The 19,436-nt window shown below is 38.9% G+C and overlaps 1 protein-coding gene across 3 annotated transcripts in view; it reads right to left on the reverse strand.

Moving 5' to 3' along the window:
- LOC137261467 (liprin-alpha-1-like) overlaps positions 1-19,436 on the reverse strand; it is a 129,376-nt gene that overhangs the window by 64,531 nt on the left and 45,409 nt on the right. For all 3 annotated transcript variants that reach the window (XM_067799218.1, XM_067799216.1, XM_067799217.1), the window contains exon 2: positions 9,551-9,652. In XM_067799218.1, coding sequence (XP_067655319.1) covers positions 9,551-9,652 — 102 coding nt within the window. The remainder of the gene's footprint in view (positions 1-9,550; positions 9,653-19,436) is intronic.

The raw sequence follows: 19,436 nt of genomic DNA on the forward strand, positions 1-19,436 counted from the left end.
AGAGTTGTTCCTGCTATCAACCACTGGTTTGCATGACTTAATCATGCATCTTTACACCATTTTTACTGTCATGCAACACTGTTACAGTATTTGTAAATACCAGACAAATCCTTTACATATCCAGTACAATAATCCAACAGTTGACATTGCTGCATATTTATTCTCTATGATCATATATACATTTTCATAGAATGGATCTACACAGCTGTGAAGTGCAGGTACTTGTTGAGAGGCATCTACATCAGGGTCCCAGCACTGGGCGTTTCATTCATAAATCATGGAATGGTTTGGCATATGCAGTAGCCCAAACCTGCCAAGCCGCACAGATAGAAGAGTCCCCTCATCAATAATATAGGAAACGTAATAATATAAGTTCTCGAGGTCTAATTTCATCATGGATCCTGGGAGAGACCACCTGACTTGGCTTCTGCCCAAATATGGTCGTTCTTGGACTGCCGTATCACCTCAACAGGACATTTTGGCACCAGTGGTGGAGTGTTCATTATTAAATTTGGTGGAGGATTCGGCTATGTACTCTAATCTAACTTGATGAAAATACAATTATTTGCATGTTTCACAATTGTTCTCAAGCTGCACTGGTTAATGTCTATTAAACATATTTGTAAGCCATTTACAACAATGTGGTGAAGACATATAAAAATAAGGGTCCACACCAAAATCAATTACAAATCTAGGCATTTTGTCTTGTCAGAAGGGCAGGGGGGATTGCTGTTATTAAGGTGTTACGCTCTTAGGGCAATGACAAGGCTGGCGTTCCCCAAGGGTTATAAGGTATGAGTCTATCCATTGTTACCTGATAAATGCTTAAGCCAAAAGCAAAATAATGCTGAAACACTCATAAACTGAAATATCTCACACAATCTAGTCAAAGGGAAGTTGTTCAGCAGTATTACAAATTGAAAATGAATCTTGTTTGATGCTGCAGTCATTAATGTTTCAGCAATGTCTGAGTGGATGAGTGAGTGAGTGAGCAGGAAAGTGTTACTTAACGCTGTTTTTAACAATATTCCAGCAATATCATCAGTGAGAGAATGAGTGAGTTTTATGCTGCTTTCAGAAAAATTCCAGAAATGGGTTTATCATATTTTACCATGTGGGAAATCGAACCCAGGTCTTTGGCATGACGAGTGAATGCTTTAACCACTGAACAACCCTATTGCCTCTGATCCTTTGTAGAACTACCACGGTAAGATGGTAAATTTGGAGAGTATAAAAGTAATTTTCAGTGGCAATGGATGAAAAGATCACACCATTCTGAAATAATATATCTCAAAATTATGTAAGTATAATTAAATGTTTCCATGACAACCAAAATATAAGCCATTAGAATTCATAGAAAAGTAAGGAGAGGAGATTATGACAAATTGCAATCAAGCTTTTAAAATCAGCCTTCAGATCATTCATTGTTTGCCCTAGGCATAAAAATTATGGAGTCATCATGACTCCCTGGTGTCATGAGGAGTCTTGCTTGTAGGAATCAATCTCAGTTTGGAACTTTCGTCAAGACATCAACCGCGATTGCTTTTAACGACAAAAACAAGGTAAGACAGGTGATGTATTTAATCAGCACCGAGCGGTTACTGGCAAACAGTTACTTTTAGAAGTTTATAATACATGAACTAAGGCAAAGTAATACTGTGTCAACAATGACGCAAACTTCTGAATTATGAAAATAATTGTTAAATTAAATGTGGATGGTTGCAAAAACTGCAACTTATGGTACTTCAAAGATCCACAGCTGCTTCTAAGGAACAAAACACAAATTTAAAAATTTCAGTCTTAAAGTACAATTATGAAAAGATACCAAAAGATAATAGAAATGTTATTTCCGTAACAATAAAGAACTGCCCACTTTTTTTCACCATTTCTTTTGAACAGCCGTCATAAAATTGTCTCTGATAAATTTTTCTCTTATTTCCAACAACCACAAATACAAAAGCCTTTCATCTTGTGACACAAGATGTACTTTGGATATATAATTTCAGAGAACTTTCTGCTAAAGTCTTCAGGAATATCCATCCTTTCAACATGAGAAGTCGCTTTCAGTATGCATTAAAATAAACAATATTCATGTTGAAAAGTCATAATGATATGGAGAGCAATTACATTTTCTCAAGTTGTAGACAAAACAGTGCTACTGATATTAATTGAACTAAGTTAGGAAGAATGATAGCTACAATGTTAGTTTTGACATTTGTAAGTGGAAGAGTTCAAGAAAAAGTGTCTGCAACTCTGATATATTATCTAGCTTCGTGTGATGTTCAACAGCGACTGACAGTACCACAGTGGCGTAATGAATTAATTATTTGCTTTTCATCAACATCTGACTATGCATGCAACACTCTACGTCCCAAAGTCCCTAAACAAATGCCGAAAATCGCTGTATACGCTCCCTTTTCTCTCCACGTGAGGAAATGCACAAGATTCCAAGTTGTATAAAACATTCATGCTTCATGTGAATCATCCCCACCAACAATTAATGAACAAAGATGTCTTAAACACGATCAAAACAAAAATATCTACTGAAGGAAACAAATAAAGGCACACATAAAAGGAAAAATGAAGCTGCATCAGGGTTTTTGCAGCACCTGTACCAAAATAAGGGGGAAAATCTAAGATAGATAATTACTGTGTTCCCTTACTTGTTTGCTTTAGTATATACATCACTCAAAATCATTCTGGCCCCGATTTCTCGAAACAGTTTTCACTTAAATCTCAAACCGAGTTCGACAATTTAAAACAGCTGAATTTTTAACTCAACTGCATAAAAAAGTCTAAACAACTAAAGAAATCAGTCTGTCTAATAAGTTTGAGTTTGATACTGATAACCGTTCATTCTGGAAAATGCGTGTTCCTGCGTTTTCTCAAATTTGAGCAAAAACTTGAACTTAAGTCAAAACTAAGACTTAGGTTTGTTTCGATAAAATTGGGGCCAGGTCTGGTTTATCGTCACACTCAGCAATATTCCAGCTATATGGTGGCAGTCTGTAAATAACTGAATCTGGATCAGACAATCCAGTGATCAACATTATGAGCATCAACCTACGCAACTGGAATACAATGATGTTTCAACCAAGTGAGCCTGACCACCTGATCCCATTAGTTGCCCCTTATGACAAGCTTGGTTTACAGAAGACCAATTCCTACCTGGATCGTCACAGGATTCACTCAAAGAAACTGATTTCCTATATCTTATATTAATAAACTTAATTTGTTATGCAGGTAATTTATAAAAAATAACATATCACAAGTATCACTGAGTCAGTGAGTGAGTTTGTTTTACGCTGCACTCAGCAATATTCCAGCTATATGGCGGCGGTCTGTAAATAATTGAGTCTGGACCAGATCCAGTGATCAACAACATGAGCATCGATCTGTGCAATTGGGAGCCGATGACATGTGTCAACCAAGTCAGTTAGCCTGACCATCAGATCCCGTTAGTTGCCTCTTACAACAAGCATAGTCATGTACATGGCAAGCATGGGTTGCTGAAGGCCTACTCTACCCCAGGACCTTCATGGGTCATCACGAGTATCAGTATTTTAGGTATTGACTATAATCTACAAAGGAATCTACTGTGGTACTAGCATTGTTGCACATGTGATCAGTATATTTCAATGCAGCTTTAAGCTTGGTTGACTCATGTCATCAAAGCCCAATTGCATAGATCGATGCTCATGCTGTTGACCACTGGGTTGTCTGGTTCATGTTTAATTACTTACAGATACAGACTGCCACCATAAAGCTGGAACGTTGCTCAGTAAGGCATTAAACAACTAACAAACAAACCAACTGGATTGAGTGTCCCATCTTGCTGACTTGGATGACAGGTATCCCAATTGTAAAGATTGATGTTCATGATGTTCATCACTGGACTGTCTAGTCTAACTAATACACTAAGATGAGGTATACTTAAGCACACCCATTCTACCCTGAGACATTTAATGGCCAGACACTTACACAGTTGAAAGTTCTATGTTAGTAACAATACCAAATGACATTGATCATTAACAATAGTCCCTCTCTCTGTATCTGGGCAATAAACATCATTATCGCCCCAGATCCATAATAAAGTTAATAATAGACAAATTTACAAAAAGATTCCCTATGCAAACTGTTAATGACAGCAGCAAAGTTTGTACTGGAGATGCTAATCTTCCCTTATGTCCACACTTGATGGTAGATACCTGGGTACAGATAAGATGTCACAAGTCAGCTGATCAATGGCAGCAAGTCCAGAAATATCTATTGATTAGCGTTCTCCTATATTACGGCTATGAAATAGTCAAATATGAAATGGGGAGCTTCACTTTCTCTGGTCACAATTATCAAAGATTCTATTCAAGCTGAAATTCTGTATTCCTTTTTCTTATTTCTTTTCTTGAAAAGTCCGTTAAATACCAACTCTTTTGTTAGTGGAGTACTACTATTATTCAATGCATGGCAACATTCTAGCAAATCATTTAGGTGAAAGCAAAATTATGTAAAAACTCTGTCCTTGCCCTGATTGGAAGGGTAGCCTTGTGGTTAACATGTTTGCAGGATTCCCTACGATGTGTGAAGCCATTTTTCTGGTATCCCCTGCCATAATTTTGCTGGAATATTGCTAACAACAGAGTAAAAACAAACTGACTGACTCATTCTTGCCCTGATATTTTGAAAACACATCTCCATTTTCTTTTTTCTGCAATACATTTTTCTGAGATATCGTGTTCCTCTACTTCATCAACAAAAGCCTTAAAGTGTGTCACTAAAATATTGACCAAGATTCATATTGATAACTGAGGCTGATCGAGACCGGTGACATTCAACCAGCAATGTTTACGTAAATGTCTCCAGTAAATCTATTAGTATGGCTGTATGAAGGTAGCACCTCAAACATGAGTAATTCTAGATCTTTGAAGATACCTCAAAATGACATTTTATTGTAATTTGTGAAGCTTCAGAAAAACCAGCTTGTTATAGTTTGCATGGATTTCACTGCAGTTATGGGGACATGTCATACTTATTTGAATAATGGAGAATTCAGGTACTGTTTTGATGTAGTCTGTATGCTTATCAGGGTCTTTAGTGATGCACAAACATGTGTCTAGTACTAACAAACAGAATGGACACAGAAAAAAAGCACTGCCTCCATAGAGATTCACAAAATACCGTAAACATATCTTCAGCACATGAAGTGAGTGAGTGAGTGAGTGAGTGAGTGAGTGAGTGAGTTTTGTGTCTTTATTTGTCTGTTTTGAAAGCTTCAAGGTCCCTAGAAATCTTTGGACACAAATCCTTATCCATCTTTTGGGGATTTCACACAACCCTTATAAACCAGTGCATTTTCTGTTAGCTATCACCACTGTCTAGTGCACAGCATCTGCCCACCGACCATAACATTGATGGTTGGAGTAAGCGAGTGAGTTTTATTTAAGTTTTAGCAATATTCCAGCAATATTACGGCAGGGACATTAGAAATGGTTTAACACATTGTGCCCAAGTGGGGAATCGAACCTCTGTCTTTGATGTGATAAGCGAACAGTTCAGTCACTAGGCTACTCCACAGCCCCTCACATCAAGATTATTTATCTGGGTCTGTTATTTCACCCTCATTTATCACCACTGGACACATGATCGCCAATATATTTAAGGTATGAGGTAATTACCTACCCCGTTTGAATATGTCACACGACCCTCATACTACTTCCACAGATCCTTAATATTTGATGGGGCTCCCTGTGACCTATACTATCATAACTTAATGGTGAGTGAGTGAGTTTAGTTTTATGCCGCACTCAGCAATATTCCAGCTATATGGCGGCGGTCCATAAATAATCGAGTCTGGACCACACAATCCAGTTATCAACTACATGAGCATCCATCTGCGCAATTGGGAACCGATGACATGTGTCAACTAAGTTAGCAAGCCTGACCACCCGATCCTGTTGGTCGCCTCATACGACAAGCATAGTTGCTTCCTTTTATGGCAAGCACGGGTTGCTAAAGGCCATAACTTAATGCAAAAACCACCTGATTGTGCTCAAGTAATAATCTAGAGGTATAAAGCAATGTTTGAATACTTCACAGTTCCCTCATATCACTGCATGGACCCTTAAATAGGGTTCGCTAAACCCTTAATATTGTAAACCAAGGAAAAACCCTGCTTATAGTGTCTACAGGCTGATACTTCTGCTCTGAAAACATAATTTGCATGGAGAAAAGCAGCTCCACCAAAAATGAAAAGGAAGTTCTGTAAGAAAAAGTGAATGACTGAAAATGGTTTTATACCACTTTTATCAATATTCTTGGGGGGTGACACCAGAAATGGGTTTCATATATTGGACCCATGTGGGAATCAAACCCGGATCTTCGGTGTGATGAAAGAATGCTTTAACCACTAGGCTACCCCCTGTTAAGAAACCATCACTGGTGGAGTGAGTGCAGTCTGTTTGACACCATGGATGTATTCCAGTACTTTGGGATCATATGGACTGAATATGTGATCACCAGTTCACCTGTAAGTGAACACTAATGCACCATCAGCAAGGTCACAAATGGATACCAGCTGATCCCGCCTCTTGTCAGCTACTCCTTAACATGGAGAATCAGATATACCTGTTGTTCCTGGCAATCCCCATGGAGACAAGGAGATAGGAAGCAATTTAAAACTTTTTGGAAAGAAACTTTTCTTCAATAGGCAAAAATTTCCATCTTTCTAACCTGAGTAGGCAATAAGAGATGTTTTGGTCTATCTTGAGAAGCATATCAACTTGCATGTCCTATGGGAAGATGAGACAAGAAAATGGGAAGTAACAGGCTTTGAGAAATTTGTAAGGGAAATATGAGTCCTGCAGAAGATTATCGCTTCTTAACTGTGCAGCCCCTGCAGGTTTGAGGCTCAAACCAGCTTTCATCAAATCATGACTCATCTGGGATTGTCAAGTGCTCGAAACTTTAGTGAAATACTCATTGCCTCCAATTTCACAGCCAAAGCTGATGTACAGATTTTAAAGCCCATCTGTCTTGATATCTGATATTTTGAGTTCTATTTGGGGATGAAATCATAAGTCTAAAATCTTGCACTAAAACAGCTTATGTACCTTCTGCATAATTTTTTTTTCAAAATTTGAACAAAAAATGAATTGGAAAAAACACCCCAAAACTCTGATAAAAATGCAGTTATCAATGTTCTTTACAAGCATAGGCAAGTCAAACGAGCTTTCCAACATGGGCAAGACAGTGAGGTAATTCTTTAGGGTGCATTTAACAATATTCCCTGTATATTAAGGCTGCTTTTACATTACTCAAACAGGACCTTTGACTTAGAAAATAAGCAACAATCCATGCACAGGGATATTCCAACACTGTCACAGCTGCCTGAGAACTATAGAGACCTGTGACCGAAAGCATGAAGAAGCATCTGTGACACTAGGGCAGAATGACCAGCCATCAGACAGTGCCTGACCTTCCATTTCCTTCACAAATGGCTCCTTGCATTGATAATTACGTCTGCTAGTGTTTAAAGGAATACTCTATCTGTATGGCAGTGGTCTGTATATGATCGAGTCTCACCAAGGCAATCCAGTGATCAAAAGTATGAACATCAATCTATGCAAGTGGGAGTCCAAACACCTGATCCCGCTAGTTGCCTCTTATGACAAGCATGGGTTACACTTTTCACTTTGATCTTCATCTGTTCCATAATTATGAATGAGTAAGTTAAAAATTAGAGTAACATTGGCTGTGAGGGATGCTGGTCATTGAGATGCTGTGCAAGCGTATTACTTGTGTTATTGCTATTGTATCCCACTTCGATGCTCATGATGTCAATCACTGGACTGTCTTGTCCCAACTCTGGTTATTTATAGAATGCCATTATACATCTGGAATATTGCCGAGTGAAGAGTTAAGCAAAAAAACAAGAGTCATCAGAAGATGACATATCCCCTCGGCCCCAACATGTTTTAAAGGACAAATAATCTGAGAGTTACTCATTGTTTTTTTTAGACTAAGTTTGAATTGTTTCCATGGAATTCATGAAAATTAAAAATGCCATATATCTGTAATCAGCAAAGTCACAATTTCAAGATCTGTCTCATATATCTGCTAAGATCTGTTGAAAGATATGAAATGGTTTTTGAGTTGTGCTCTGGGAAGGAAGCCCATCCCTCTATTTTGAGCTTAAGTCTGAAATGTTTCCAAGGAAACCAAGAAAACAATAAATCACAAAAACCTGTAGAGAGCAAAAGGCACCACTTTGGCGGCTGCCACACATATCTGCCACGTTTTACGGACAGATATTAAGAAGTTTTTAAGTTCTGCTCTGGAAATGAAACGCACCTCACTTTTCAGACTTGGTCCAAAATGTTTCCATGGAAACCAAGAAAATAATAAATCACAAGATCCTGTACATAGCAAAAGGCACCACTATAGGTTCAGACTGATATATCTACCAAGTTTTGCAGAAAAATATTGAACGTTTTGGAGTTCTGCTCTGGAAATGAAGCCCATCCCTCCATTTTGAGACTATGTCCAAAACGTTTCCATCGAAACCAAGAAAATAATAAATCACAAAAACCTGTACATAGCAAAAGGCACCACTTCAGCTTCTGACTGATATATCTACAAAGTTTTGCAGAAAAATATTGAACGGTTTTTGAGTTCTGCTCCGGAAACGAAGCCCACCCCACCATAAGACTAACACCAAAATGTTCCATGGAAAAACAAAAAAACATATAAATGCCAAAAATCTGTAAATAGCAAAAGGCACAACCATAGGGCGCGATTACTATATCTATCAAGTTTGGTCTAAAAATATTGAACGTTTTTTAAACTATGCTCTGGAAACAAAATGATTACGGATGGATGGACGGACGGACACGTAACCTCTGTTTGATTACGGCCCTTTCATGTTGCGAGTTTTCAGGATTTGTGATTGGTTGTGATCAGATTTAGTTGTGCAGTCAGCGGCATTCTATCAAAAGTGATCATTTGCAAAGCCTCGGGTATTTCCATACACTCTGCGGAAACTAAAATTTCTTCCACTGTGCAACGTGCGAATGTTTTTTATAGACAGTGGTGTCTCTATCCGCCATTGCTACAAAGGACAAGCTAGCCACTTAATGTCTTGTGTCACATCAACGTAAGTCGTCGGCAGAGGAAGGATATGTGGCCCCACTTTGTATTGTTAGTTTTGGATTTTCAGTTGAAATTCCAATCTGTCCTTTGCATATTGATCAACTAAATCAATGGTGCCTGCCATATTGAATCTAACTCTATGTAACAGGTGTTCTGATTGGATGCAAAAAGGGAGATAATTCAAGTTGCGATTTTTTGCTGTCAGAGGATGTCATGAGAAATGGGAAATATGGCCATACTAACACAGAGGTTACATGGGAAGATGACTTGAGTAAGCTGTCTGCTTTTTGCCAAATTTTGTAAAATTATTTTGTCAAATATTTTCTGACAAAAATGAATTCATCTGTAGGAAGAGAATGGTGTTGACATGCATAGGATTCCAATTGCAAGTAAAATTACAACTTACCCTAGTATTATTTCTTTCTGCTTTAAGTTCCGCTATTTCCTCCTCCCTCTCTAGTAAGTGCTCCCGTGCTTGATTTAGTTCCTTGTTTACTGTTGCTAATTCCTGTAAGCAAAAACACAAGATAAAGAGACAACCAGGCGACATCAAATCAACATTGTATAATTAAACGTTAGGTAGTGATCAAATAATTAAAGTTGTGTTCGTCTGCATAGTTCTGTCTTTGAGGAAGGATGAGGTCTTGGGGAACATTCTGTCGAAGAAGAAACATTGTAGACTGAGGTGTAACTACTTTAGAGGAAGGAGTTTTGGATGAGGGATTTTTGTTCCTGAAAGGAAGCATGAGGTACTGGAATTAGTTGTGTCTTTCACTGACTTTGGGAGAATAGGGCCGTTTGTTTTGTCGAGGAAGTATGAGGTACTGGAATCTTTTGTGACTTTGAGGAGCTTGGGAGAATATGTCTGTTTGTTCTCAAGAGGACGCATGAGTTTCCGGAGTCTGTTGTACCCTTGAGTATGTCCCTCTGAGGGGTATGAGGTCCTGTTGTTTACATATATCTGAAACATTCTGGAAACAAACATCAGGTAGTGGAGACCTATTGTATCACGTAATCCTGATGGAAGACAAGCACTGGGTACTGGAGACCTACTCTGTACAAGAATCTCCTACGGCAGACAAGCATGGGGTACTGGAACCCCTCTCGGGTTACAATCTATCATAAGGGGCACAGTGGGAGAAATGGGTGCTTGTCTATCAACTGATCCTGCCTCGCTTCAGTGACCTTTCCACTCAATCACCCCACACCCAGTCAGCACACAGGAAGTAGTGACAACAGGCCTCATTCCACTGGAAATCAATACAAACGTAAAATAATGGATTATCATATTACAGCCCATAAAATCACTGGATGCACACCATATATTAAATGCACCAGATAAAATCAGTGAGGACTTGTACTAGAATTATGAGCATCAGAAAAAGACCAAGACTTGAGGCCGTTTTCCAAGACTTTTTATCAGATTCCAAGACCAAAGGAAACTAAGGTCTTTGCAGGTCTTGCTACCTGAATGAAGTCTTGTTGTGGGATACTGCATTTTCCAATGCAGCAAATACCTATAGTATTATAACCCTTGAATGACAATACATTCTGTATCAGGCAAATCATCACTTTTGTTACTGGTTAATGAAAAGATGATAATAATAATAATGCATTGATTCATATAGCACCAGATTCTACACTAGTGTGCTAATAATCAGCTCATTTTTATTCCCGATAACCCAAGTTGCCTGTTAGGTGCTGGTGAGAGTCACATTACTTATCCCATCTGGTACCCACTTTCTACTGGGTGAAGAGAGGCAAAGTTGATTAAACTCACTTGCCCAAGGTGAGACATTTTGTATAATGCCCATCACCACTTCTCTTACAAGTTAACGAAAAGACAACAATGTTCTCCTAAAACCTACTTCTATGATTTGAAAGGTGATACAAGTCCTTGGCAGCTTTGGGTTTATCACTGTGAAGTGATCTATACATCAGGGCAGGACAGTATTTTTCAGTATTTTTCTATTTATCTGTAACATTGCAAACTTACTTCACTGACACACTGACGTGCTCCTCTTAGACGAATATGGGACAAAATCAATCAAAGAATTTATGATAATGTGTCTAACAATGACAAAGAGTTAATGGTCATTCCGTTCAACGATGCCCCCACATTCTCTGAGGGTCTTACAATAACAGTCATTTCAAGTGAACAATGGCTTAGAATTTCTATTTTGCCAATGCTTATTTCCTCTAGTTTGGCTATATTTAAACAGATAATTGCCTGAGGCCGGTGCCATGACCATTCTGGGAGACAGAAAGGTTAAAACGGCAGGTATACACTCCAATAAATTGCTCAGTCGGGTTATTGATAACGTATGTTCAGCACTGCTTGATTTATTGGACATGAGCTCATAGGGCACAATTCCCATCACATGAACATGCGGCCACATGATCTGCCGGGACTAATGCATCCCGCGATCGCCTTAGCACTGGATGACCTTCTATAGCTGTCAACTAGTCCTTGTATAAAATTGTGCTTATTTGTGTATAGCGATATATACCCTAAGCGTGCAACTATTTCAGGACTGTCTTTGAAGTATTTCTGCTGAGACAGGTTAAAGGGTGTCAATTCATTTACATGGAACTGATCTCCTGTAGTATTGTTAAAGGAAATTAAAATTCACTTTTATCAGAACGTTAAATTTCAAATACACATTAAATCAAGTACACATTAACAAGCAACTTTAATAACTGAATCCAGCATGTGATGAGGTTAGATTCCATTGGTCATAACCAGCTAATACAATGTTATTGCAGCCTGGTGATCACATAATATAACTTGACATTTGGAAAACATTATTTGTCTATCCAGATTCTTACCACTCACAGAATGAAAGACAAGTTGCACTACTATCCCAGGGCGACACAAATGAGTGTCCAGCATGCACAATCATAGCTTTCATGCAGAAGGTATGTAAACTGCTTTCCTAGAACCACAAAAATGACCATACAACGTATTGTTATTAAATAATACAATTTTATTAGAGGCCCAAAGTTTATCATAATGACTGTTAAGTAGGTAGTTCCAACCATGGTATAATAGAAAAAGTTCTGCCATGTAACTGTGTAGTCTCAGAAAATAAAATTTTGATCTAAAGTAAACTTATCCTCAGTACTTTTTGTTTCACTCCACTACGGAGTCTAACAAACCCTTATGGGAGGTTGCGTCAGGTAACCTTTGAGATCAACCAATCAGAACACAGCTCACCAAATCGCGAAAGTGCACATTCGCACATACCTTTTGAACTTTTTATCTCGAAAAGGTTATTACCCCAAACGATTCTGAATGTTATTTAGTGTACGTTCGCTTCTCGGTGATGCACATGGTGTACGTACACCCATGACAACGGTGAGTAACAGTCACAGAAAATAGTGTATTTGGCAATATTCAAGGATGTTACCTTGTAGAAATATTAGCTAATGGTAACCATGTCAACAGAAACCCAAAAGCGTATATAATGCAGGTCAAATAACTGTGTTATATGCAGATTTTTGTTTGTGGAGAGATCTGTGTCAGTGACCTGAATATTTTGAAACTCCCTCCGATCCCTACATAGTAGCCGCTGTCTGGTTGGTTAAATCTACTTAACCGTCTGGCATTTGATTGGATGGTCATTGGTCGCTCAAAGGTTACCGGTACCTGATGCGACCTTCTACTCAGTGGTGAAGTGTAACAAAATACACTGAGACTAGGTTTTCTTAGACTGAATTTTGATCGTAACCCAAAATTATTTATTTTCAAAGACTACGCGTCAGTGTAGGTTGATGGGAATGAGAAGATATAACATCTCGGATAACTTGGTCTCTCTTCTTTCTTAGTCACGGAAACATTATTTCACTGCACATCAACTTGGGGCAGATTCATGGGTAGGATTTCAATTTCAATGAGGATAAGACGATTCAGCTTCATGAGCATGCTTCTAAGATGTGAGCAATAGAAATATAATTATACTTCCTTCCTGTGAAAATGTGTGTATAATTCACTTTAAAACTTAAAACATTTATTTCAAAGGTCAGATAAATTAATATCTGTTGAGTGCCCAGTAACATAAATTCCAGACACAACGGAAATTGACTTGTTAGAACATTTTCAATAACAGCATTAGCAGCAATGGTACTCCCTAAACCCAGATAATATTCCACCATCCTCAGGCAAACAGGCAACAATGGAGTCAAGTGTTGAGCTCTAGGCAACAGGAATAATCTTGACCTGCATTGGACAGCAGCATCTGCAGAGTCTGCAACTTCAGCAACTTGCAGGGGTTCAAAAATACCATCGCCCGACGCCCAGGACAAGTCAGTCTTCATTTCAGGCAATCAAATAACGGTATCTTAATTGTTCATGGGCTACTAGATAATTTCCACTTATGGTTTCACACTGCAAATAATCATGGATTTCATTTCATATCTGCTCATTATGAAGCTATTAAAGCTATTACAAGTAGAGTTAGTAGAGAGTGAAATTATCACTCTTCAATAAATAGTCCAGTATACATTAACATCATGCATTGTGTCATAAAATCAGGGCAAGTGGAAAATTAGTCATGACAAGTTACCTTCTTGAAGGGCACAGAGAAAGTGGCTTTTCAAAATATTTTTGACATCCTGAACTTGACTATGCCTGTACTGGTAGAACCTGGCCTGATCTAGTATGGTCAGCTGTTAACAATCAACATATTAACAGGTTTTCTCTCAAAATAATGCCAGGATACAGTTTCCAACATATCTTTTATGTCAAAAATTGCTCTTAAATATCCAGAAGTATATCCAATGTACCAGTATAACATATTGGAGGGTTTGGGATTATTTGGATATCTCAGTTGTCAGCCATCCATGAACTTCAACAACAAACCACCAGTTAAAGACTACTCCAATTTCCCCCACAATACAGTTGAAGCTGTCATAACCGGCATCTGTCCATTCTGGCAAGTTGTCAACACTGGCATAAAATCTCAGTCCCATTTGTGGCTTTTACATTTATCATCACTCTACAATCCAGCATGTTGTCTAAAATGGATTATTTCTTCAGTCCTGATGAGTGCCAGTTTAGACAGCTTCCACTGTAGTGAAGTATCAAGGTGTCTAAATATTTCATGAAGTGAAGACTCTATTTTTCTGCTGAAGAACAGGTGAGGGGGGTCACTGACAAACAGAGCTTGGACTGCACCAGTGTCGCAAGCTGGTTACAAAATCAATTTGATTAGACATTGTGGACATAAGACTTCAACACTTTAACATCTTATGCATCTATCCTATGTTCATGAAACAAAGGGAATTGGTGAGTTGAGTTTTACGCTGATTCCAGCAATATCACAGAGGGGAACATCAGAAACGCGCTTCACATATTGCACCCATGTGGGGAATTGGATATTCGGTGTCATGAGCGAACACCTTAACCACTTGACTAACCCACTGCCTCTCATGAAACAAGGACACAGTTTGAAATAATTCTTCATGTCAGCTTGTTCTAATTTCATCATGGACGCATTACAGACTTACCCTTCATTCATGAACACTTGTTAACAACACACCAATGCTAACAGAGCATAAGAGGATCTAGATGCAGATTTCTAGATTTCTTTTTCTGTCTCTTAGAGATGGTTTGATGGTTACTGAAAGCATTATATTGAAACTAGTATACTATCATGCATAATATATTCAAAAATTGCATTGTGTCCATTGCCATGATATCTGCCAGAAAACACTGGTTCAGCTGACGCTATGATTGGTATATCTTGCCTCAAAGATAGTGGGAGACTGGTAACATTTACAAGACCATATGACATTTCCGTGTGGACACCACCAAAACCATCTGAATTATCAACTCTAGTACACCTTTAATGCAGTCTATATAAAACATGAACTCTGCCTGTTTTACCCACGTTCAAACCAGCAGAATTACGACACCACTGCGTTATCAAATCTTATTGCATGTACCCACTGTGATGGAGCAATAGCTTCCCTTCAACATCAAGGCTGGACCTAACTAATATCACTAATCACCATTACCTAGCTGTCCTGTGGGACATTGCATTATATCAGCATGGAGATGCCGATCTCTCCCGCCATGTCTCTACCAAGGCCCAAATGTCACTCATCATCAATTAGGCTCAATTTAGCTGACTCCAGGCTCGGGAGAGCAAACCTAAAGTCTATCAGCCAACCAAAGCCCCTTTGATGGTTCGGTGCGATTGTTTCTCATTAAACACAATGCATTGACTTTAGCAATATCCACAACATAACTGTTAGACACAAACTGGGAAGCATCCATAAGCCCCTTCCTTGTGTCAATGTTTGCGTTGTCCATCAGGGCAGTCTCAACAAAACACACGCAGCAGGGTCTGAAGCCTTTGTCATGCAGCAGTACAACTGCCATGGGTCATAATAGGATCAGAGGTAGAGGGTCCTTCAAGCTTCAGATACGCCAATCATCTGTGGAATAATGCTTTGACACTGTTACTGGAGTTAAATTCTGCCATGTTTGTGAACATGAAAGTGGCTTTGTCGGTCAGGTTTAGAGGTGTGTACGAACAAGATGGGATTTCAATCACTGCCTTTGCTCCTGTTGTGTGTGTTGAGTTAGCACTTGTTCAACTTTGGGTGTTACATCAGGCAACCTGTATCAGGTGACCCTTTAGGAAAAACCGTTATGTGATTTAACCAATAGATTCAGTCAGAAAGACTATCACGTAACTTATCAGAAGTCTCTCATGTGACCCATCAAACACCCTGTGTCAAGAAACCCAACAATAAGCTACATGATGTGATCTTGACATAGGACCAATCCAGGACCCCGTTTCACAAAACTCTCGTAAGCCTAAGATCTCGTAACTTTTCTCGTAGCATTCGCATCTCCTATGCTACAGTATAGGAGGCACAATGGCTACGAGAAAACTTACGAGATCTTAGGCTTACGAGAGTTTTGTGAAACGGGGCCCAGTACTCTTTATCAACTGAGCTATCAGAAACCCTGAACCAACTGAGCTATCAGAAACCCTGCATCAACTAAATTATCAGAAATCCTGTATCAACCAACTGAGCTATCAGAAGCCCACCGTATCAACTGACCTGTCAGAAACCCTGTATCAATTAATTTATAAGAAATCCTGTATCAACCGACCTATAAGAAACCCAGAGTATCAACTGACCTGTCAGAAACCCTGTGCTAAATGATTTATCAGAAGTCCTGTATCAACCAACTGAGCTATCAGAAGCCCACCGTATCAACTGACCTCGTCACGCCGAAGACCCAGGTTCGATTCCCCACATGGGTATAATGCGTGATCCCCATTTTCTGGTGTCTCCCGCCATGATATCGCTGGAATATTGCTAAAATTGGCATAAAACCAAATGTACTCACTCACTATCGTGTGTACCTTCTGACATACTAGAACAACTGCATCACCTACCCATCAACGTGGCAGTAGAGTAAATTATCAGAATGTCAGTATCACATGATCTAGCAGACATTCTATATCTCTTGCTATCAGACTGTCTATATCTCACATATCAGGTTGTGAGTGTAGGAGACTTTACCATTCAACATACTAAATCTATTCATTTTTGATCAATGTTATCTCATTGAAAACAGTAACCTTGCATTAACTTTCAGTCTTCTATTTGTTTAAGCGAATGAGAATATTTTCTTTCCCAGACTGTATGTGGGTGTCTCTTTCATGCAAAATACAATCATCCTTTCGCAATAACACTCTTCGTGATACTCCGTGTTTGGTTACACCAAATCCAAAGATTTTACTTCGTGTTGTGTTACATAAGGCAGGGGGTCATCCATAGGCCCAAAAACCCTCATTATAGTGACAGATGACTGTACATCAGCTGAAGTGAAGAGGCAAATCAGTGAGTCAGTTTAGTTTTACATTGCACTCAGTGACATTCCAGCTATATGGCATTGGTCTGTAAATAATTGAATCTGGACCGTACAATCCAGTGATCAACAGAATGAGCATCAATCTGTGCAACAGGGAACGGATGACATGTGTCAACCAAGTCAGCAAGCCTCATCACCTGATCCCGTTTTCGACAAGCATAGTGATGCTGAAGGCCTACTCTAAACCGGACCTTCACGGGTCAGGTGGGGTGAAATGGAATGGAACTTATCACTGCATCCACACTTTACCCACTAGGCAACCTACCGCCATTAACCTTAAGGTATGACAAGGCCTGGATGGAACCATTAATGTTCCACTTTCCTGAGTGTCTCTGAAAGTATTAATCTTCTGGTTTTGTTCACACTCTATCAACCAAGACACCGATCCTGACCACTTCATCCATTAACTTGTCTCCTGACCAACAGAGGTTGCTATGGATCTTTTCTAAGACAGAATCCCCATGGGATTAAATGGTTGGTTCCTTCAATATAAGAGGCATCACCTGGTCTTGCAACATATTCCCCAGCACCTGGTGTATATAACCTTGCAAGAATTTGTTATCACTGAGTAATGTCAGACCAATACAGTCCCTGAAGACATGATGGTGTCAGTTTACAAAGGCTGAGCAATGACTAGAAATTTAATAGTAGGAAATGAAATGGGGTGTGTATATTTAGTTCAAGATCACTGCACTGATACATGCATGCAGGTGACAGTCGGGGATGGGGTAAATTTGGTATAACTGTAATAAGGTTGATTTGTATAAGCCACACTTGGCAATTTTCCAGCTATATGGTGGCGTCCTGTAAATAATCAATCCGTTGATCAACATCATGAGCATTGATCTATGCAGTTTTGATACTAGGACATGTCAACCAAAACAACCTGATGGCTTCATCCTGTTAATCATCCCTTACAAAGCATGGGTCCTGACGAACACTACCACCCATGACCTTCATGGGTAGAGTGAATGAGTAAGTTAAAAAAATGCCGCACTCAGCAATACTTCACCTATATGGCAGCAGTCACCGGTAGAATACGTGTGAAGCAACAAGACTGATTAGATGACAATCGGTGGCACTGATCAAGAGAAGCCAATGGTTAATTTGTGCTGAATTGTAATGGAAAAGAGCCAGTAGAAGCCAGAAAAGTTTTCAGTTGTATATAAAATGAAAACTAGATCTTTACCTATAAAAGCAATGTAAATCAGCTAATTTTATCTTTCTTAAAGGTCAGTCCAGTGATTCAAACTACGGCATGTAATTCCTTATGCCACTCACACAAATTCACAGAAACTAATGGAGAAAATTCCCTTTGATTTCACATTGGTTAGCTCTTATTAATCTGTGTTTCTGCCTGTTTACAGTGAAAATTAAATCAACTTGTGGAAGAAACAATAATAAGCTCTGATATTAGAAAAATCTGATAACTAAAAAAACAATGATCTGACCATCCATCTAAATACCTCATAAGTATCACTGACAAACGGTCTTTGCCCTTTCATTACAAAATACAAAGGTTGCATCGGCCCCACTGACACATGCTTAATCTTGACCCAGTGATGTTCCAAAACTGAATAGGTTGTCTATAAGGATTTGTTGCATCAGCGAATATAATGCCTGTCAGCAGTTTTCGATTTACTGTGCCTTGGAATATCAATGTGGAATATTGGTCATATTACACATAGATAAGGTATATATTACATGCATGAGTTATATATACAATATACATTACAGAGTTGTATTGATTTGTTTGTTGTTTAATGTTGCTCAGCAATATTCCTGCTAGGATGGTGATGAGCTGTAAATAATGATGGCTTTTGGTATGGACAAGAACCAACCTAATGATCCTCGCGTCATGGGCAAATTTTTAATACCCCACTGTCAGTGGGGCAGCCGAGTGGTTAAAGCATATGCCCATCATGTCGAAGACCTGGGTTTAAATCCCCACATGGGCAATGTGTGAAGCCGATTTCTGGTGTCCCCTGCTGTGATATCGCTACAAAATTGCTAAAAGCGATGTGAAACCTTGCTCACTCACTCACTTAATCCCCTTCACTGAGGAGGTGGTGGTCTTTTTCAAATGAGCTCACATAAATCTACTTAATTATCAATGTATCTCCCTGTTAGCTTAATGCTGCAGTTGGTAATTGTCAGGAACTATTTTATTATCATGATGTTTAATTAAAATGCTACAGTCTGCTGTTACATTGCTTAGAAATATTGCAGAAATATGTTACAGCAAAAGGATATTTATGGTGAACATGCTTAAATCAAACTGATACAAGCTCTTTTCAGCCCTGACGACTTGCTGTACATGTTTTTGCTGAAATGCTTATAATGAACATGTGTCATGACAAAGAAAAATTGATGATCCCTTTGATTTTGCTTATTG

This window comes from Haliotis asinina, chromosome 14, assembly GCF_037392515.1.
Source record: "Haliotis asinina isolate JCU_RB_2024 chromosome 14, JCU_Hal_asi_v2, whole genome shotgun sequence".
NCBI lineage: Eukaryota > Metazoa > Mollusca > Gastropoda > Lepetellida > Haliotidae > Haliotis > Haliotis asinina.